Source organism: Trichechus manatus, unplaced genomic scaffold (genome assembly GCF_000243295.1).
Source record: "Trichechus manatus latirostris isolate Lorelei unplaced genomic scaffold, TriManLat1.0 scaffold00026, whole genome shotgun sequence".
Taxonomy (NCBI): Eukaryota; Metazoa; Chordata; class Mammalia; order Sirenia; family Trichechidae; genus Trichechus; species Trichechus manatus.
The window spans coordinates 22,536,172-22,558,986 of record NW_004443962.1 but is presented as its reverse complement, the minus strand read 5'-3'; the positions used below and the strand labels follow the sequence as shown (position 1 = coordinate 22,558,986).

Here is a 22,815-nt window from a genome sequence, read left to right as displayed (position 1 = left end):
AATAAAACACACAACGATTGTAGAGTACTGTGAAAAATCTCTTTCCGAGATGAATCTGTTACATATTGTTCAAGGCGATTTGTAAAGAAACTACTCATTGAACCCACTTCAGCTGATACTGAGTTATGATTGACTGGTACCATGGCCCATGATTTCGTAGGTGGGATGAGAGTCATTAATAAAAAGGGTCACAGCAGTTCTGCCTTTGAAACAATTTTTCAAGAGCAGACCAAACTTGTTTCTGCTCCTTCCCCCAAAAGTGGAGGATGCAGAACTATCCAAACATTTAAAAAAAAAAAAAAAAAAGATAAAAATCTCACATGAAGAGGACTAAAACTAGAGTAGGTCTTTCTGAATGTTGATTGATGAGATTGAGGGTACATGATATAGCAGCAACAGGAAAACATTATTAATGAGCTCTGTCTTTTGTTGCCTTGAAATTTCTACCTCATTGTGTATTTTGAAAGACTAAGATTGAACCTTGCTCAAAGAAGGTACTGATTTTGGTACAGTTTTAAAAGTAAAGATCTCATGCACAGACTCGTGACTTCAGTACTTTAAATCTTGTTTTGCTTTTCCTACTAAATGGAAGTAATATTTGACATCAACTCGATGAGTTAAGAAAGTTAAGACTGAAAATATTTATGGTTTACCATACTGTATTTGCAAACTATAGTTTATATTTCATGTACTTTGTTTAGCTTGCAGACAAAAGACATCACTCTCTTTCCTTAATCGACCAGATCTTCCAAACCTGGCTTATAAGAAGCTAAAAGGCAAAAGTCCAGGAGTTATCTTCATCCCTGGCTATCTTTCTAATATGAATGGTACAAAAGCACTGGCAATTGAGGAGTTTTGCAAATCTCTAGGTCACGCCTGTATAAGGTAGGAACCACACTTTTCCGAGAAAACATTGCTGCCATTTAGCACGGCAATGGAGAAGTATTTCTGATTTAGCCAATTGAAGTAAATGCCAGCATTTTTATAGATTAATTTATTTTAATGGTCTGTAAACTTTCGTCTTGTGATATGAGGTTGTTGTACAAGCACTAGTTTAGATCTAGCTAAGTGGAATTTGTGGTAATTCAAAAGTAGTTTGTGGTGCTTCTTTTTTTAAAAGGTCTTTGTGCCTTATTGACAATTCTGGCAGGAAAGGACATAGTACATCTTCTTAACCCTTTCATGACCCAATTATTTTTTCCTTTTAATTTGTTGTTGATACTATGTGTTTTCAGTAATGGAGGGCATGCTGAATCATTGAGTGTGTCTAAATTTTTGGTAGGTAATGTGTTTTTTGTTGTATGCCTTATTCCACAAATCGTACCTTTGGAATCCAGAGGTACATATGTATACCCCCTGTGAACACAAATTCTACCTCCAGAGTCCAGAGGTACATGTGTGTACCAAATAAAAATTTTCAGAATTCATGTTTTTCCTACCAAAAATTCAATGATTCAGCATCACCTCATACAATACCCTGTAAAAACAGTAATTTGTGGCACACTCCTGTTTTTTTCCATTTCAAACTGTTACGTAGGGCCCTTCCTGGTGGCCACATGTGCTGTTAGTAGGACGGTAGCTTCCCAATGAACCTCAAAATACAAAAAGTAAATGGTAGCTATATATACTGCCAGTCCTGAAAGAGTTTTAAGAGAACTAGTTACAACTAAGCTCTTTAAATGGAATAATCTACATGACAACAAATGGAGATAATAGATGGCTTTCTTGTACTCCCTTGTAATTATATATTGTGATTTTTCATTGGGGACTTTAGGACTTTTATTTGACCACTAATTACCTTAGTTCTAAAATATGTATTTAAAAATAAAACATGTGTTTTAAAGTATTGTGAAGTTAGTATTGTATAATTCATGTTTTCACCGAGTTGTTTCTTTCTCCTGCTCCTCTAATCTGAATATGTCTGAGCCTAAGTAAGGATACTTGGTGTTTAAAGTTTGATTTCACAATGCCTAATTTTTCATACTGGCAATTATTTTAGTTAAATAATTTGGTTATACTGCTGTTATTGAGTTTATTTACCTATAACAGTCAATTATTTCATATCAGATTTGTCAGAAGAAATAATATGGTTGTGTACAAGGAGCACGAGTCTGGAATTAAAGAAACATGGGTTCTAGAACTAATTCTAGAAATAACTAATAAGGCAAGTCAGTTAATAAACACTAGACCTAATTTCTTCATCTGTAAAAGAAGGGTAGACTAAAGATAATTTCTGAGTTCTTTTCTAGTACTAAAACGTTTTAAAAATCTGCTCACCAACATTTTTAGAAAAGTAGTTGCACTAAATTTCATTCAGTAGTTCTGGAAAATACAGCTATATATAAAACTGTTAGACTTTACTGTTCAATATATCAGGAGAAATTATGTCAGTTATATGGATTTAGTCTTATTCCTTTTATTACATTAACTGTATTATTTTATTTAATGCTCAAAACTCTTAAAATCTGTTTCGACTTAACTGTTATTCTGAAGGTTGAGTATCTTTTGCAAGTAGACGCTCTAGCACTGTCCTGGGTGCTGTGAAGTATACGAAGCGGTATAAAACATGGCCCTTGCCCTTGAGGGTCCTTCAGTCCGGGTGGGGGAACACAGGTAAAATACGTATGAGAAATCAGGTAAAAATACTAACCAAAATGGGATTAGTGTAAAAACAGCAGTATAATTAATTGCATAAAATGAGAAAAAGAAAACTGGGGATTGGAATGAATAGAAAACACTTTATAAAGAAACACTGAAGAATAGGCAGAATTTAGGTAAGAGGGAAGAGCTGTCCCGGAAGGGAAATAAACAAACCAACCAACAAATCTGTTGCCATCGAGTGGGTCCCAACTCATAGTGACCCTATAGGACAGAGTAGAACTGCCCCATAGGGTTTCCAAGAAGCAGCTGGAGGATTTGAACTGCCAGCCTTTTGGTTAGCAGCCAAACTCTTAATCACTGCAAGATATCATAAAATCAGAAAAATTGCCATCATTCTTTGTTGCCCCTAAAAGAATTTGAATCAAGAAATGGTTATTTTACCAGTTCTTGAATTTATAGTGAGTCTATGAGAGCTATAACCAGTTCCTATCTCTCTACAAGACATAATGTGGGTTTTCTGCATTTTAGGTGCATGTCAAATACATTTTCTTTTTAAAGGTATATTAGTTAAATAATCATGAAATAATATGATTGTATCATTTAATGGTACTGTATTAAAATATAGCTTAAGTATATGTTTGTAAACCACATATATATCTTTATAAAGTATAGCTCTTTACTACATATGTTTTATTTAATCAAGCTCCTTTTTATTTATGCTTATCAAACTTCATTGCAGTCTAGTTGCTATTCATTGTATTGTAGCTCATTATAAGAAATTTTATCTTCTATTTGTATATTCTCCAATTTCTCAATTTACTTTTGTTGTGATTTTGGCTGTAAAATTTAAATTTTGAATGAGGAAATGTTTAGTTTTATGTGTTATATAAGAAACGATACATATGGCTTTATGAAAATGTTTAAAATTTCTATCACCATGCCTAAAGTAATATTGAGTCATAGCTCAGGAATATAACACATGATTTTGGGGCCAGTATTCTCTCATAATTATTTCTAGTAGAATTTTTAGTTCTAGATTTGGACCTATGTCCTGAAATACTAAGGCTGCCAGGACAGAAGTTGTGTTGGTGTAAGTTGTAAACTACTTAATATGTTTGAATGATCTTTGTTGTTATCAGGATTTAACAAGAATGAACTATATTTTTTATTCGTAACCTATTAGCAGTACTACCATAATAGATTTTCCTTTGTGAAAGGGCTCCACAAGTATTTTACATCCTCATCATACATTTGGAAGGAAGCTGTAAAACATGCAGCAAGTAGAAATAGCCAATTGCCCATCAACGAGGCGGAAAAGGAGAATTTAACTGGTATCTTTCTCACCTCTCTCTTCTTTCTGACTCTGTTTTCTACATACCCTAGATTGAGGGGAAACAACTGATTTAGAACTGCAACAGCTACCTAGTCCTACTTCCTGAGGATCCAAAATCATTTTTATCAGCAAACCTGAAGAAAAATTTTTTTTATTGTTGTAGTTTAAGTAAAAGTTTACAATTCAAGTTAGTCTCTCATACAAAAATTTATACATACATTGTTATGTGACGCTAATTGCTCTCCCTCTACTGTGACAGCACACTCCTCCTTTCCACCCCTGATTTCCTGTGTCCATTCAGCCAGCTCCTGACCCTCTCTACCTTCTCATCTCACCTCTGGGCAGAAGCTTCCCATTTAGTCTCATGTATCTACTTTAGCTAAGAAGCATGCTCTTCATGAATATCATTTTATGTCCCACAGTCCAGTCCAATCTTTGTCTGAAAAGTTGACCTTGGGAATTGTTTTAGTTCTGGGTTGACAGAGAGTTTGGAGGCCATGCTGTCTGGGATTCTTCCAGTCACAGTCATACCATTAGGTCTGGTCTTTTTACTAGAATTTGAGTTTTGCATCCTACCCTTCCCCTGCTCCATCAGGGACTCTCTGTTGTGTTCCCTGTCAGGGCATTCATTGGTGGTAGCCAGGCACCATCCAGTTCTTCTGGTCTCAGGCTGATGAAGTCTCTGGTCTATGTGGCCCTTTCTGTCTCTTGGGCTAATACTTTCCTTGTGTCTTTCATGTTCTTCATTCTCCTTTACTCCAGGTGGTTGGAACCCATCGGTGCATCTTAGATGGCCACTTGCTAGCTTTTAAGACCCCAGATGCCACTCACCAAAGTAGGATGCAGAACATTTTCTTAATAAACTTTGTTATGCCAATTGACCTAGATGCCCCTGAAAGCATGGTCCCCAGACTTCTGCCCCTCTGTCCCTCAAAGTGTTTGATTGTATTCAGGAAACTTCTTAGGTTTGGTTTAATCCAGTTGTGCTGACTTCCCTTCACCTAAGATAATTCTTGTCTACTATCTAGTTAGTGAATAACCCTCCCCCGCCCTCCCCACCCTCCTAACCATCAAAGAATGTTTTTTTCTGTGTAAACCTTTTCTTGAGTTTTTACAATAGTGGTCTTATATAATATTTGTCCTTCTGTGACTGACTAAATTCACTCAGCATAATGCCCTCCAGATCCCTCCATGTTACGTTTCACGGCTTCAACGTTGTTCTTTATCATTGCGTAGTATTTCATTGTGCAAATATACCATAATTTGTTTATCCATTTGTCCTTGATGGGCACCTAGGTTGTTTCCGTCTTTTTGCTATCATGAACTGTGCTACAGTGAATGTGGGTGTGCATATATCTATTCATGTGACGGCTCTTATTTCTCTAGGATATATTCCAAGGAGCAGGATAGCTGGATCCTTTGGTACTTCTATTTCTAGCTTATTAAGGAAGCGCCAAATCAATTTCCAAAGTGGTTGTACCATTTAACATCCCTACCAACAGTTTATAAGTGTTCCAGTCTCTCCACAGCCTCTCCAGCATTTATTGTTTTGTGTTTTTTGGATTAATGCTAGCCTTGTTGGGGTGAGATAGTATCTCATTGTAGTTTTGATTTGCATTTCTCTAACGGCTAATGATCCTGAGCATTTCTTCATGTGTCTGTTAGCCGCCTGAATATCTTCTTTGGTGAAGTGCCTGTTCATATCCTTTGCCCATTTTTTAATTGGGTTATTTGTCTTTTTGTTATTGAGGCTTTGCAGTATCTTATAGATTTTAGAGATTAGATGCTGATCGGATTTGTCATAGCCAAAATTTTTTTCCCAGTCTGTAGGTTGTCTTTTTACTCTTTTGGTGAAGTCTTTTGATGAGCATAAGTGTTTGATTTTTAGGAGCTCCCTTATCTAGTCTGTCTTAAACCTGAAGAAAATTTTAATGTCTTATTCCATCCCTTCACTTATAAATACCTTATTGTTAAGGGAGTATGTATATGCTATATATTCCATATATATATACAGAAAAACAAGAAAGCTTTGATATTTGAATAAAGTAACTTTTTTGTTCAACTCATACCTTACAGTTGTATTTGTTTAGTTGTTGTTATTAGGTGCCGTTGAGTCACTTCCAACTCATAGCGACCCTCTCTGTGTACAACAGAGCAAAACACTGCCTGGTTCTGCGCCATTCTCATGATCTTTGTTATGCTTGAGCCCATTGTTGCAGGCACAGTGTCAGTCCATCTCGTTGAAGGTCTTCCTTTTTTTTGCTGACCCTCTGCTTTACCAAGCATGATGTCCTTCTCCAGGGACTGATCCCTCCTGATAACATGTCCAAAGTACATGAGATGAAGTCTCACCATCCTTGCTTCTAAGGAGCATTCTAGTTGTACTTCTTCCAAGACATATTTGTTTATTCTTTTGGCAGTACATGGTATATTCAATATTCTTTGCCACCACCACAATTCAGAGGCATCAATTCTTCTTTGGTCTTCTTTATTCATCGTCCAGCTTTCACATGCATATGAGGCGATTGAAGATACCATGGCTTGGGTCAGGCTCACCTTAGTCTTCACGGGGACATCTTTGCTTTTGAACACTTTAAAGAGATATCATGCAGCATATTTGCCCAGTGCAGTGTGTTGTTTGGTTTCTTGACTCCTGCTTCCATGGGCATTGATTGTGGATTGAAATGAAACGAAATCCTTGATAACTTCAGTCTTTTCTCCGTTTATCACAATGTTGCTTATTGGTCCAATTGTGAGGATTTTTGTTTTCTTTATGTTGAGGTGTAATCCATACTGAAGGTTGTGGTCTTTGATCTTCTTCAGTAAGTGCTTCAAGTCCTCTTCACTTTCAGCAAGCAAGGTTGTGTCATCTGTGTAACACAGGTTCTTTTTTTTTTTTTTTAAATTTTTTTTTATTGTACTTCAGGTGAAGGCTTACAGAACAAATAGTTTCTCATGAAACAGTAGTACACATATTGTTTTATGACATTGGTTAACAATCCCACAACACGTCAACCCTCTAATTTCTCAACCTTTTTTTTTTTTGGTGAAAATACACATAGCCAAAGATACACCATTTCAAAAATTTCTACATGCACAGTTCAGTGACATTGACTACGCTCTTCCAATTGTGCTGTTATTCTCACTTAAGATGAAGGCTTACGGAACAAAATAGTTTCTCATTTGACAGTTACTACAGATGTTGCCCTATGACAATGGTTAACAATCTCACAACACAACAATATCCTTACTCAACCTTGGGTTCCCTATCACCAGCTTCTTTGTCCCCTTCTGCCATCTGGCCCTTGTCACTGGACTGTTGTACCTTGTTAGTCTCATTTGGTTTTACGGGGCTGTCCACTCCCAGGCTGAATGGTGAACCTTGGAGATAACGTCACCACTGAGCTAAAAGGGTGTCTGGGGGCCATATTCTCAGGGTTTCTCCAGTCTCCTTTAGGCCAGTAAATCTGGTCTTTTTTTTGTGAGTTAGAATTATGTTCTGCATCCTTCTCCAGCTCTGTCCAGAACCCTCTGTTGTGATCCTGGTCAGAGCAGTCAGTGGTGGTAGCCGGGCACCATCTAGCTGTACTGGACTCAGTCTGGTGGAGGCCTTGGTAGCTGTGGACAATTAGTCCTTCGGACTGATCTTATCCTTGTATCCTGTTCTCTTCATTCTCCCTTCCTCCTGAAGGGATGAGACCAGTGGAGTATCTTAGATGGCCACTCACAGGCTTTTAAGACCCCAGACACTATTCACCAAGGTAGAATGTAGAACATTGTCTTTATAAGCTGCGTTATGCCAAATGAGCTAGATGTTCTCCAAGACCATGGTCTCCACAGCCCTCCGCCCAGTAACACAGGTTCTTAATGAGTCTTCCTCCAATCGCGATGCCCCATTCTTCTTCATATAGTCCAGCTTCTTGGAGTATTTGCTCAGCATACAGATTGAATAAGTATGGTGAAAGGATACAACCCTGACGCACACCTTTCCTTACTTTAAAGAACGCAGTATCCCCTTGTTCTGTTCGAACAACTCCCTCTTAGTCTATGTACAGGTTCCTCATGAGCACAGTTAAATGTTCTGGAATTCCTATTCTTTGCAGTGTTATCCGTAATTTGTTATGATCCACACAGTCTAATGCCTTCGCATAGTCAATAAAGCGCAGGTAAACATCTTCCTGGTATTCTTTGCTTTCAGCCAGGATCCATCTGTTATCAGCGGTGGTCTCCCTTGTTCCACATCCTCTTCTGAATCTCCAGTGTGTGACGCATCATGCTTAGCTACTATGAAGAATGCAGAAGGAAAAATAAGATAATGGAATTTCCTCTCCAAGATCTTATGGTCTCACAGGGTTGATGAGATACATGTGCACACATGTATACACACAACTGTCTTAGAAAGCAGGATGTAATACGTTGCCTGTAACTGATAAAAATAATCTCTATAGAAGTTTCACAAGAGAAAGATTTTTTTCAGTGTGTCTGGGAAGGCTTTTCCCAAAAGAAGTTTAATTTGACCTGGACTCTGAAAGAGGATATTAGCCATGAATGTGATGGCAGAAGGTATTCCAGATGAGGGAAATAGCATGAGGAGTCAAACAGAAGCAAGAGGACATAGAACATATTTTAGGAACAGCAGGTTGATCAATTTGGCAAACGCAGTAGTTTCCTCTGATGAAGTGATAAAAGATCTGAGATGACCAGAATATAATGGTCTAAAAAACAACAGGCTAAAGCACTGAATCTTTATGTTGTAGGTCACAGGGAGCCATTAAAGGTAGTGCCATATCAAAATAATGTTTAAGAATAAAACCTTACAGGTGTAAAGTAGGTCAGTTTGGGGACAGAATAGAATCATAGAGACCAGTTAGGAGGCTAACTGTGATAGTCTAGGTTTAAGATGACAAAGACCTGCACCGAGATACTAGCTTTGTAGAATTGCAAAGAGGTGAAATGAGAGTGAGTGATGATGGTACAGGACAGGCATTGTTCTGTACTCTGAAAAAACAAAAACAAAAAAAAAAAACTTGAATTAAAGCATTCTGCCCTTGAGGAACTGACATTCTAGTCAGATGGAGACAAATGTTTAAAACTTAATTATAACACAATATGAAAAGTGTTAATTGAGTACATACAAAGGAAAAAAATGACTGGTATTAAACAGGCAGATAATGTCAAGGAAAGTTCCTCAAAGGAGGTGACATGACTTGGAGTTTGGGTGAGGAAGGAAGGCATTCTAGGCAGCGTAATGACATGCACAGAGTTATGACATGGTTTATCCAGAAATAGGGAGTAGTTTAGTGTGACTAGAGCTTGGAGTAATCTGTGAGAATGGTTTGATACCTCATGATTTATTTAATGTAGGATCTTGAAGGAGAGGTAAAATTCACAGATCAGACAGACCTTGAGTCTAGATAACTAAAACGTCTAAAGGAGAAACAAACTAAGTGGATGGGTCAGTGATGACAAATTTGATTCTGGACTTCTCCTTCCCTTCAGTAAATATGTACTAAGCATTTACCGTGTACAAGGTACTGATCTTGGTACTTGGAAAGCAGTGGTGAACAAAACAAAGCCTGCCTACATGGAGCTTCCATTCTCTTGTGGGAGACACCACAAACAAATAATGAAATATATATTGTCAAGTCTCAGTAAGTGCTGTAAGAATATAAAACAGGGTAAGATAATAGAGAATGATGGACGGAGCACAGTTTTAGATTGAATGGTCAAGGAAGGCTTTTCTGGGGATGTAACATTTGAACCAAAGGCCTGATTGAAGTCGGGGAGCAATCTGAGTGGATATCTGGAGGTAGAGTATTCCATGCAGAAGAAAAGCTAATGTAAAAGTCTCAAGGCAGGACTATAGATGGTATAACCCATTAACTCAAGAAGGAAAATGAGGATACAGATGAGAGGGAGAGAGAAAACAGTAAGAAATGAAATCAGAGAGGTAGTCAGAGGCCAGAGCATGGTAAGGACTTTGGATTTTATTCTAATGGTTATAGAAGGCCTTTGGTGGGTTTGTGTAAGACATGATTTTTGTTTTAAAAGGATCACTCTACTATGTGGAGTCTGGACTACAAGAATGAAAAATGGTAGTGTGGAGACACATTAGGGGACTATTGTATTAGTCCACTCGAGAGATGATAGTGACTTGGACCAGGCTGGTAGCAGTGAAAGAGGTGAGAAACAGTGGATATAGGAGTTATTTGAAAGCTAAGCCAATAGGATTTGCTGAAATATATATTGACTGTGATATTTTTATGTGTTTAAGCATTGTAATAATGAGAAATGATCTGTCTTCCTAAAAAAAAAAATCAGAAGTAAATATATAGATAGGTATATAGATATATATATTTTTCTTTTTCTAGGTTTGATTACTCAGGAGTTGGAAATTCGGATGGTATCTTAGAAGAATGTACAGTGGGGAAGTGGAGAAAAGATGTTCTTTCTGTAATTGATGAGTTAGCTGATGGACCACAGGTGACTATTTATGTTGAATATTTGCCTGTGACCTCAAATTTGAGCTGTTTCTTTAGATATGAAAATTTATTTACTGTTTCAAGTTTTTTAAAAATCAATTAAATATTATTTAAATTGGTCTGTCATTATCACTTTCTAATAATATGTAAGTAGAATTTTACTTTTTATTGTACAAACTTTATTTTTTATTTTCATGCTGTATTATGGAACTAATACTTTTTAAAAAAAAAAAATCAAAATTTAACTCTGCTTTGTGCCAGATAGTAGTCTGTGGGAGCCACGTATGCATAAATCTGTTAAATTACTCGTTCCTCCTTACGGACAAGAAAAAGGAATTCCTTTTTAAAACTATACATATTTTTATTTTTAGATACTAGTTGGATCTAGCCTGGGTGGATGGCTTATGCTTCATGCTGCCATTGCACGGCCAGAAAAGGTCGTTGCTCTTATTGGTGTAGGTACATCAGCAGATGGTCTAGTGACACAGTTTAATCAGCTTCCTGTTGAGGTAAGTCACAAGTCACTTTGACAACCTCATTGTATACCTCCTGTCACTCTTCTGTGCCCTCTTCCTTTAAATATCTGTGTGCATTTCGCCTGTTCTTTGACTTCTTATGCTGGCCCATATTTTATTTCAGCTGCCTTTTTGTATACCATCTCTTTGTCTTCTTTAACTGTTTAGCCTCATGTTGAAGATTTTCTTTTCATCATGGTCCCTTCAAATTATTTTGTCAAATATTTGAGCCACGTTAATGAAGTTACACTTTTAACTTTCTTTTTTAATAACTTTCCTTATTAATCACATTTACTTATTTATTATTTAGATCATACATTGTCACTTCTTTTGTACTTCTTATTTTTACTTTGTGGCATTTGGGCAACAGTACCTATTCTTCTGACCATGTTAAACTTTTAAGCTTGGGTAGTCAATGATGAAACTTTTTTTTAGCCTGAAAGCAGCCGCAGATCTTCTCTCAGCACAGCTCCCCGGCAAATACTGTCAGTCAATCAGAGTTGGCATATAGAAGATAATATTTGCCATTCTTGGCTTAGACACTTGACTTTTTTTTTTTTTTTTTTTTTAAAGTATGCTTTTCAGTATTCTTAAGCAAATCATTGTAGAAATGAGCTTTTTGAAATAACTGGGGATGTAATTAGTTTATTACACCTTTTTATTAGACATATATTTAAGCACTTCAGTAATCTGCAAGGATAAATAAATAATGGGTAGGATGTCATGCAAAGTGGCTGAGCAGGAAGCTCTAAAGGTTAGTACCTCCACCAAGACAACTGTTGTGCTAGGAAGAGTAATTGCAACAAACTATTTTGGAACTCTGGAACCTGATCGGACGCTTAAACCAACCAAGGGAGTACTTGATGAAGGGACATGCTGCAGATCTTTCCTAGGTGAGCCCCATGTGCCAACCAGCTAACCATTCCGCATTCCTCAGCCCTGCCATGGTGGTGAGGATGGCAACCCATGTGCTTAGAGTGGCTAACTGGTGCCAAGGCAGGCAGTAGGGACCTTGTCCTTCAAGAATTTAAGGTCGCACAGTTGGATTGGTCTGGCAGTGTCCTGAGGGAGAGGTGCCAACTATTGTAGGTTTTCGTCCCTCTCACAGAGGTAGCTTCTGCCAGTTGGCAGAACATTAAAGGGCCAGCATGGCTTTTTAAAATTTTTTTTTTCTTTTTCTTTCTTCCCTTCCCTTCTCTTCTCTTCTTTTCGTAAACTCTGTCAGGCCCCTGACTGACTGCAGAGATAACAGAATTAGAATACACACATTACAAAAATAGCTTGAAAAAGTCACTAAACAGTCAACTGCATACTTCATTAAGTAACAACAACAGTCCCTGAGGAGTGGGAGAATCAGATATTTCCTATTTTTTGCTTTTTGTCTTTTCCCTGGACTACAAAGAAATCTTTTTTAGAGCACTAGTTGAGCATGGGCTGCAGAATAGAGACCTTGTTTTGAAGGGCAGTCTTTGCAAAAATAGGGGAGGTCACTGAGCAGAGAGATTATTACAGCCTTCAATGATTGAAAAGAAAAACTGCAATCCCTAGAGGAGGGGAAGAATCAGTTCCAGAGTTACTACATTGTAGTATTCAAATGGCCCATTTTCCACAAAAAAAAAAATCACAAAGCATATAAAGAAACAGGGAAGGATGGCCCAGTTGAAAGACCAAAATGAACAGACATAAGTTGTCCCTGTGGAATCCTAGATAATGGACAGATTAGCAAAACCAAACTTGTTTTTGTTGAGTTGATTCTGCCTCATAGCGACCCTATAGGACAGAGTAGAACTGCCATATAAGGTTTCCAAGGAGCAACCGGCTGGTGGATTTGAACTGCTGACCCTTTGGTTAGCAACCAAGCTCTTAACCACTGTGCCACCAGGGCCCCACGAACAGATTAGATTTTAAAACAACAATATTAAACATGCTCAAAGAACTAAAGAGAAACAGGGACAATAAACTAAAGAAAATATGGAAAACAATACAGGAACAAAAATGAGAATTTCAATAGAGATAGAAACTATAAAAATGAACCAAACAGAAATATTAGAACTGAAAAATACAATAACTGAAATGAAAAAATTCAGTGGAGATATTCAGCAGCAGATCTGAGCTGGCAGAAGAATCAGTAAGGATAAGGCAATCAAAATTTTTAAGTCTGAAGAGCAACAGGAGAAAGAATAAAGAAAACTTAGCCTAATGGAATTGTGGGAGAGCATCAAGAGAACCACCATATGCATTATGGAAATCCCAGGAGAAGAGAGAGAAAGGAACAGAAAGAATATTGAAAGAATTAATGACAGAAAACTTTCCAGATTTGAAGGACATGAAACTATAAATCCAAGAAATTCAATGAACTCTTAAGTAGGAAAAACCTAAGGAGATCCACAGCAAGATACATTGTAACCAGATTCTTGAAAACCAGAGATAAAAAGAGAAACTGAAAGTGAGAAGTGAATTTTCACAAGGGATCCACAATAAGATTATCAGAAATGTTGGAGGCCAGAAGGCAATGGAATGACATAAAGTACTGAAAAGAAAGAAATGTTGTCAAAGAATTCTATATCTGGAAAAACTGCCCTTCAAAAATGAGGGTGAAATTAAGACATTCCTAGATAAATAAAAACTGAGGGAGTTCATTGTCCTACAAGAAATACTGAAGTCCATTAGATTGAAAGGAAGGGTTAGTAAACAGTAGCTCGAAGTTATACAAAGGAAAAAAGATCTCCAGTAAAGGTAATTTCATGGGCAAATATCAAGGCCAGGGCAAATATCAAGGCCAGTTGTACAGTATTTTTGGTTTCTAACTCTAATTATTGTTGTCCCCTGTGTGATTTAAAATGACAAATGCGTAAAAAAGAAGTATAAGTTTATCTTATTGAGCCAATAATGTATGAAGTTGTACTTTGTGACAGTGATATGAAGGGGAAGAGGAATGGTATAAGAATAGTCTTCATATGCTATTGAAGTTCAACTGAATCAATTTGAACTAGATTGTTGTAATGTTAGAGTGCTCAGTGTAATCCCTATGGTAACCACAAAGTAAATATCCAAAAAGTAGACAAAAAAGGAAATGAGAAGGGATTCAAAATGGCTCACTTAAAAAAAAAATCAACTAAACACAAAAGAAGACAGCATTGAAGGAAATGAGGGATAAAAGCAGTACATAAGACACACACAAAAACAAAAAGGCAGAAGTAAGTCCTTACCAGTAATTATTTTAAATGTAAATGGATTAAACTTTCCAGTGAAAAGGCAGAGATTGGCAAAATAGGCAAAGAAACAAACAAACAAAAAAGCCCACGTGAGCCATCTTATGCTGTCTACAAGAGAAACATTTTAGACCCAAAGGCACAAATAGGTTGAAAGTGAAAGGATGGAAAAAACAATTCCATGCAAATAGTAGCAAAAAGAGCTGGAGTAACTATATTATTATCAGGCAGAATAGACTATATCAAAATGTGGTACAAGAGACAAAGAAGGACATTATGTACTGATATAAGGGTCAATTCAACAGGAACATATAACACTTCATAAGTACATTTATGTACCTAATACCAGAACCAAAAGATACATGAAGCAAATACTGACAGAATTGAAGGGAGAAATAGACAGTTCTATGATAATAGTTGGAGACTTCAGTACACCACTAATGGACAGAACTTCTAGAAAGAAGATCAGTAAGAAAATAGAAGATTTGAGTAACTCTGTAAATCAACTAGACCTACTAGACATATATAGAGCACTCCACCCATCATCAGAACAATACACATTCTTCTCCAGTGCACATGGTTCATTCTCCAGGGTACACCACATGTTAGGTCACAAAACAAATCTCAGTATACCGTATTTAAAAACACTGAAATCGTATGAAGTATCTTCTCCGACCACAATGGAATGAAACTAGAAATTAATAACAGAAGGGAAACTGGAAAATACACAGATATGTGGAAATTAAAAACATGATTAAACAACCAGTGGGCCAAGGGAGAAATCAGAAAATACCTAGAGTTGAAAGAAAATGAAAGCACAGCATATCAAAACTTACGAGATGCAATGAAGGCAGTGCTCAGAGGAAAATTTATAGCAATAAAGCCTACATTAAAAGCTATAAAGATCTTAAATCAGTAGCCTAACTCTACAACTTGAAGAACTAGAAAAAGAAGAGCAAACTAAGCCTAAAGCCACCAGAAGAAAGGAAATAACGAAAGCCAGAGCAGGAATAAATAAAAGAGAGAATCAACAAAACCAGAAGCTGGCTTTTTGAAAAGATCAATAAAATCAACAAACCTTTGGCTAGACTGGCAAAAAAAAAGAGAAGACGCAAATAATTAAAATCAGAAATGAAAGTGAGGACACTGTGAATAATTGTACACCAACAAATTGGATAATTTGACAGATTATCTAATGAAATGAATGCAGATTCCTAGAAACATATAGATTACTCAAGAAAAAATAGAAGAGCTCATCAGACTCGTAACAAGTGAAGAGTGAATCAGTAATCAACGCCCCCCACCTCCCAACCACCAAACAAAAAAAAAAGCCCTGGACCAGATGGCTTCACTAGGGAATGCTGCCAAACATTTAAAGAAGGATCGGAACCAACCCTTCTTAACACTTTTCCAAAAAATAGAAGAGGAGGGAATACTTTCTAACTTATTCTATGAAGCTAGCATTACTTTGATACCAGTGCCAGAGACACCACAAGAAAAGAAAACTATAGACCAATATCCCTTAAGAATATAGATGTAAAAATCTTTAACAAAATAATAGTAAGCTAAATCCAACAGCATATTAAAAGGATTTTACCCCATAACCAAGTGGGATTTATTCCAAAAAGCAGGTGTGGTTCAGCATTAGAAAATCAATCAGTGTAATACACCACATAAGTAGAAAAACAACAACAAAAAACCACACGATCATATCAACTGATACAAAAAAGGCATTTGACATAATCCAATACCCTTTCATAATAAAAGCACTCAAAAACTCAGTCGAATAGAAGAGAAATTCCTCAGAATGATAAAGGACATTTATGAAAAACCCGCAGTTAACATCATACTAAATGGAGAAAGACTGAGAGCTTTCTCTTTAAGATCAAGAACAAGACAAGGATGCCTGCTCTCACCATTGTTGTTCAACATTGTACTGGAAATCTAGCCAGAGAAATTAAGCAAGGAAAAGATACAAGAGGTATCCAAATTGGGAAGGAAGAAGTAAAACAATCCTTTGCAGATGGCATGATCCTATATATAGAAAATCCCAAAGAATCCACAAGAAAGCTTCTAGAGCTAATAAGTGAACTCAGCAAAATTGCAGGTTACAAGGTCAACACAAAAATCAGTCAAGTTTCTGTACATAAGCCATGAACAAGCTGAAAAGGAAATTAAGGAAACAGTTGTATTTACAATAGTATCTAAAAGAATAAAATAGGAATAAATTTAATCAGGGATATAAAAAACTTGTACACTGTAAACTATAAATGGAAAGACATTCTGTGTTCTTGGTTTGGAAAACTTAATATTGTTAATATAGCAATACTATGTAAAGCAGTCTATGGATTCAGTTCAGTCCCCATAAAAATTCCAACAGTCTTCTTTGCAGCACAGCCAATTCTTAAATTTATGTGGAATGCAAGGGATCCTGAACAGTCAAAGCAATCTTGCAAAAGAGGAAAAAAATAGGACTCAGACTTCCCAATTTCAAAACATACTATAAAGCTACAGTAATCAAAACAATCTGGTACTGGTATAATAATAGACACAGACCAATGGAATAAAATTTGAGAGTCCAGAAATAAACCCATACATCCATACAACCTGTATGGCCAGTTGATTTTCGACAAGGGCTCTAAGTCTATTCAGTGGGGAAAGAATAGTTTCTTCACTAAATGGTGCTGGGACAATTCGGTCTCCAAATGCAAGAGAATGAAGTTGGACCCAGACCTCACATTATATATGAAAATTAACTCCAAGTGGACCAAAGACCTAAAAGTGATAACTAAAACCACAAAACTCCTCAAACAAACCATAGGAGTAATGCTTCCAGACCTAGTTTACAACAATGAATTCTTACATATGGCACCAAAAGCATGAGCAACAAAAGACAAAATAGGTAAATTGGACTTCATCAAAATTTAAAACTTTTATGCATCTAAGGACGTTATCAACAAAGAGACAGCCTATAGAATGGGAGAAAACATTTGAGAACCATGTATCTGATAAAAGTTTAATATCCATAATATATAAAGAACTACTACAACTCAACAACAACAAAAAAGACAAACAACCCAAATAAACAGGCAAAGGACTTGAATAGACATTTCACCAAAGAAAATAGACAAAGACCAGTAAGCACGTGAGAAACGCTCAGTGTCATTAGTTACTGTTGTTAGTAGCTGCCGCTAGTTGGCCATCAACTCATGGCAGCACCATGTACAATGGGATCAGACTTTTGTGATCTGTAGGGCTTTCATTGCTGGGCCTTTTTCCCTAGTCTGTCTTAGTCTGGAAGCTCCACTGAAACCAGTTCAGCATCATAGCAACATGCAAGCCTCCACTGATGGACAAGTGGCTGCATTTAAGGTGCATTGGCCAGGAATCGAACCTGGGTCTCCCACATGGAAGGCAACAAGTTTCCCACTGAACTACCACTGCCCTCCAGTAGTCATTAGCGGAATGAAGATCAGAACCACAATGAGATACCACTTCACCCCTACTAAGATAACTATTATCAGAAAAACAGGAAATAACAAGTGTTGGCAAGGATGTTGGGAACGTAAAATGATGCAGCCATTGTGGAAAACAGTTTGGCGGGTCTTCAGAAAGTCAAACTAGAATTGCCTCTGATCCAGCAATTGCACTCCCAGGTGTATACCCAAAGAATTGAAAGCAGGGACTCAAGCAGATACCTGTACACCATTGTTCATTGCAGTGTTATTCATAATAGCCCAAAGGTGGAAACAATCCAAGTACTCATCAGCAGGTGAATGGATAAACAAAATGTGGTGTATCCATATGATGGAATATTATTCGGTCATAAAGAAATATGAAGTTCTGATAACATGTTGCCCTATGAATGAACCTTGAAAACATTATGCTGAGGGAAATAAACCAAACTCAGAAGGACAGATATTGTATGATACCATTTATATGAAATATCAAGAATAGGCAAATGCATAGAGACCAGAGTTTATTAATGGTTACCAAGGATGGTGGGTGAAGAAGTAGGGAGGTATTGCTCAAGGGGTACTGAGTTTCTATTAAAGATGATGCAAAAAATTGGAAACATAGTGGTATTGGTTGCACGGTATGGCGAATGTAATTAATGTCACTGAATTGTACACGTGGAAGTAGTTGAAATGGTAAATGTTATATATTTTTTACCACAGTAAAAAAAAAGAGAATGGGTAAGTGCTGTTCTTTTTTTTTTTTCCCCTTCAGTTTTTTGTTTGTTGTTATGCAATCAGTTGAGTTCCTCGGCATCTTTTTTCTAAGGTCTAAATTGCACCTGTGGGACTGAGATCCTGGCAGGCCTGAGGCATAGAAAATTAAAGAAAGGAAAGAAAGAGAAAACAGTCTAGAGCACTGGTTCAAAAAGTGTGATTCCCCAGACCAGCAGCATCAGCACCACCTAAGAACTTGTTAGAAATGGAAATTCTTGCGCTGCACCCTAGACCTATTCAATCAGGAACTAGTAGTGTAGCCCAGAAGTCTGTGTTTTAATAAGCCCCCCAGGTGAAGTTTGAGAACCCCTTATCTTGACAGTAAAAAGGGAAAGAAGAAAAAAGCATATGTAGTGTTGAATAATGGAATGTCACAGACTTTTGCCTCAGTTCTTCATTGATACCAGTACCATGTCATGTGTTCTAAGCCCATTCTTAGTTCACATTGTTCTTTCTACCCCTTCAAAAATGGCATTGTCTGAATAGTCAGATCCTGCTTAGTTTTTTCCTACCAGGACTAAAATTACAAAGCTGATCTTCCTTGCGCTTAGCTCGTATTTCTGAATTCTTTTCATTTTCTTGGTTGTTTCTAATACACAGTGGTCAGTGTCCTCATGTTGCTAACTTTTTCTACTACTGCATCTTTCTACACCTAAACCTTGGACCCCTTATTGCATCCTCTGAGTAATACCTAGCCACAGTGCATCTCATTGTAGGAATTATCTCAAGCACTTGGTAGATTGGAAAGGAGTTGACTTACCAGATTTAATTGATTATTGGTAAATGACAGGTTTATGTATATTTCTTTTTGTGTGTATGTATCCACGTCACTCAGAGTGAAGATATGGTGGATACTCCCTAAGGGAATGCAAGATCTGTGGCCTACAAATCAGGGCACATATTTGCTAATTCTAAATCCTGTTTGCTAGCGGTTGCTATAGCAGCATGTTGAGCCCTGGTTGATTTAGAAGCGTGTGAAAGGGAGGAGCAGGGACACTAGGACTGCTATTCCGTCTTCCCACACAAATAGCTAGACCTAACAGTGTTGGTGGAGCTGAAGTGGATTTTTTTTTTTTTTTTCTTTAACCATGTTTGATGGCCCTGGGAATGTTAGAACCCAGCATTTCTCCTTGTTTGTATAGGAACTTGACCTGCCGCTTAACTGACACTAATCATTGTCTCCTCCTTTGGCCACTAGAGGACCTCAGAGAGGACGCATAGTAGTTGTTTGGAATCTGAGCTTATTAGCCACACTACCTCCATAGTTCCTTCTTGGTGTAGAACTTACGTATACTGTACGTTTTCTTTGGCTAATACTGATTTTGCTGTTCTGAACTTCTTGTTTTTGAGGGTTTGGGATGTACAACATTTTGTAAATTTAAGTTTTGTTCCTTAAATAGACAGTATTCATTCAAATCAATGGCAGATAACAGAGCTAGTTGGGGGTGGGGGGGTACTTAAAATGCAACTGTTATTAATTCCGTGTCTCAATAATTAACATATCTCCCACTTAAGCTAATAATCAGTGAAACTAAGTTCTAATCACTGAAAAATGTACAAATTCAGGGACAATTCTGAGTAGTTTCAGGATAGCTGAATATCATTTTTGCTTCATATACTTGGTTCACATGTGTTTAATGAAGAGAATTCCATGATATTAATATAGATTCATACCTTTTACAGTTTTTTAAGAATTTTGTTAATTTTAAATCATTTAAAGACAGATATTTAGAAGTACTGTATAGCTTTCTGATACATAGCTTTTTCACTGAATCAATCTTTTTGGAATTTTAAAAAATAGTAACATCAAAATGTCTAAATATCTATACATTATTTAGTTTTTATATTCTTTTTCAATTATATGTGGCTTATCTTTCCAAATATTATCCCTTATTTTTGATAAAATGTCCGTTTTTCTAGTCAGAAGTGCCCTTCGTATTATATGCTTCAGAGAGCCTTAAAACTATGCACATCTTAGTTTATTCAGGTTCTGGTAACTTTTCCAAAGAATTGATAATATACAGACAAACCTTTATGCTCAAAGATGTTCATGGAACTATCCAGCAGAATGGCAATGGTTAATTGTCTTAGATTCATTACAGTGAACTATGATGTAGCCTTTAAAAACTCCTCATAGAATTTTTTAAAGTGCAGAAATATATGTACTAAATGAATAAAGCAGCATAGAAAATTTCATATGAATGCGTAATATGTATGGTGTATATTTTACATATATCGTATATAAAAACTAAACACATGTATAAAAATGTAGGAAATAAGCCAGAATTTTAATGGTAGTTGTATCCACATAGTAGTATTATGGATGATTTATTTCTTTTTATGCTTCATTTTCACGTTTTCTGTAATGAGTATATGTTACTTTTTTACTTAGAAAAATTATATAATTTAAAATAAATTATAATCTAAAATAAGAATTCATCAAGACACAAAGGATACCCAATATTTTATCTTCAGGTAATAAATGTAGAAATGATGCAATTGTTCTGTTTTCAGGAAGTACGTATTTGGAAGATTTCTTTATCATCCAAAACAAAAAACTTTTTTTTCCTCATTCTACGGGACTTGGGAAGGTAAAAACTATAACTTACTTTACATTCAGTCGAAAATCACGTGGAGCATGTATATGGTTGTCCCAGAGTAAACAGTATCTTATTTTTTATTTTTAGTTCAATGCTTGATCCCCACTCCCCACTGTCATCTCCACTTATTTCTTTCATAGGGACTTCTAGTTTTATATGATTTTGAAATCTAAACAATTCTTAATCCTAAATTGATTTCATATGAATGATACTTGGATTGATTCCAAGAAATTACTTTTTCCCCTTCATTTTGCCATTCAGTTGGGATGGAGCAACATCTGATTTAAGTTACTGTATGATAAAGTTAGATAAATCTAAGTTTGAGTCCTAGCCACAACAATTACTAGCTTTGAACTTTGAGTATGATATTTAGCCTCTCTAAACCTTTATTTCCTCTTTTGTAAAAATGGAATAACAGAATTATTATAAGGATCTTAGGAGATTAAACATGTACCTGTCACTACCTAGCACATAGTAAGTATTCAGTTATTGATAACTATTATTGTTACATTTTTCCTGTCTCTTTCCTTTTTTTTATTTAATCTCTTTCTTCTGTTACTGCTTTCCTCTGGGGGCAATGGTGGTTTAAGAATACAGTTCTCGCCTTCCTTGCAAGATACGAGATTCAGGTCCTGGCCATTGTACCTTACATATTGCTATGATGCTGAACAGATTTTAGTGGAGCTCCCAAACTAAGACAGACTAGGAAGGAAGGCCTGGCAGTCTCCTTCCAAAAATCAGCCAATGAAAACCCTGTGGATCATAACAGTCCAGTCTGTAACTGATCATGGGGATGGGTGCAGGACTGTGTAGCATTTTGCTCTCTTATGCATGGGGTCTCCATGAGTCAGGGACCAACTCAAAACCAGCTAACAACAACTGTCTTCTTCCTCAAGGACTATGTTTCTTAGATAATTTAAGACTGTTGGATGTGTTCATATTGCATAATTACCTTTATTTTTTTTATTTTTCCCAACAGGCAAAAAAGGAAGTAGAGATGAAAGGCCAGTGGGTAATGCCATCAAAATATAGTGAAGAAGGAGTTTATCACATTCAGTACAGTTTTATTAAAGAAGCGGAACGCCACTGCTTGTTACATAGCCCTATTCCTGTGACCTGCCCTGTAAGATTACTCCATGGCATGAAGGATGACATTGTACCTTGGCACACATCCATGCAGGTCGCTGACCTAGTAGTCAGCACAGATGTAGATGTTATCCTCCGAAAAGGTAGTGATCACCGAATGAAGGAAAAAGCAGACATTCAACTTATTGTTTATACTATTGATGACTTAATTGATAAGCTTGCAACTTCAGCTTGAATTATATTGTGACATAAAGATATACTTTATTGTGTAGTTGGTTAGAATCACATTTTTAGTTGGTATGTAAACTGATGTATTCAGAAGATTGGAAGAAAGATAGCAACTGAAAGGTGCTGGTAACTTTAGAAAGTTTTTTCCCTCTTACCTCTATTTTGTAATATCACATGAGCATTTATTTAATGATGTATTTGCACACAAATGGTACAAATTGTGAAGAAAGTACCAGCTGCTGTTTCAAAATTTCTCCTTCAATGCTTGATTCTTTTTTCATTATGTTTCCAATTTTTTAAATCAAGATACTTACCTTTCTTATGCTTATGCTAATTGTACCAACTCTTAATTGTGTCCTCTTCTGCTTAGAATTGTTTGATAAACTTTGAATTCTTCAGAGTTTTGTTGTTGTTTGGTACCACTATATATGGAAATTTGTAAAATTATTATGTCTGATTTTAAAATGAATTTCACAAAATGTAGCAGAAGTTTATTTAAATAAATTTGAATGATTAGAGAAATGTC

The 22,815-nt window shown here is 36.4% G+C and overlaps 1 protein-coding gene across 2 annotated transcripts in view; it reads left to right on the top strand.

The window, feature by feature from the left end:
* Positions 1–22,815, top strand: part of ABHD10 (abhydrolase domain containing 10, depalmitoylase) — a 25,805-nt gene extending 2,990 nt beyond the window's left edge. The window contains exons 2-5 of one of the 2 annotated variants that reach the window (XM_023728902.1): positions 702–885; positions 10,306–10,417; positions 10,788–10,925; positions 21,955–22,815. In XM_023728902.1, the coding sequence (XP_023584670.1) occupies positions 702–885; positions 10,306–10,417; positions 10,788–10,925; positions 21,955–22,296 (776 nt within the window). In that variant the 3' untranslated portion in view covers positions 22,297–22,815. The remainder of the gene's footprint in view (positions 1–701; positions 886–10,305; positions 10,418–10,787; positions 10,926–21,954) is intronic. The other variant, XM_023728903.1, reaches the window with a different exon arrangement.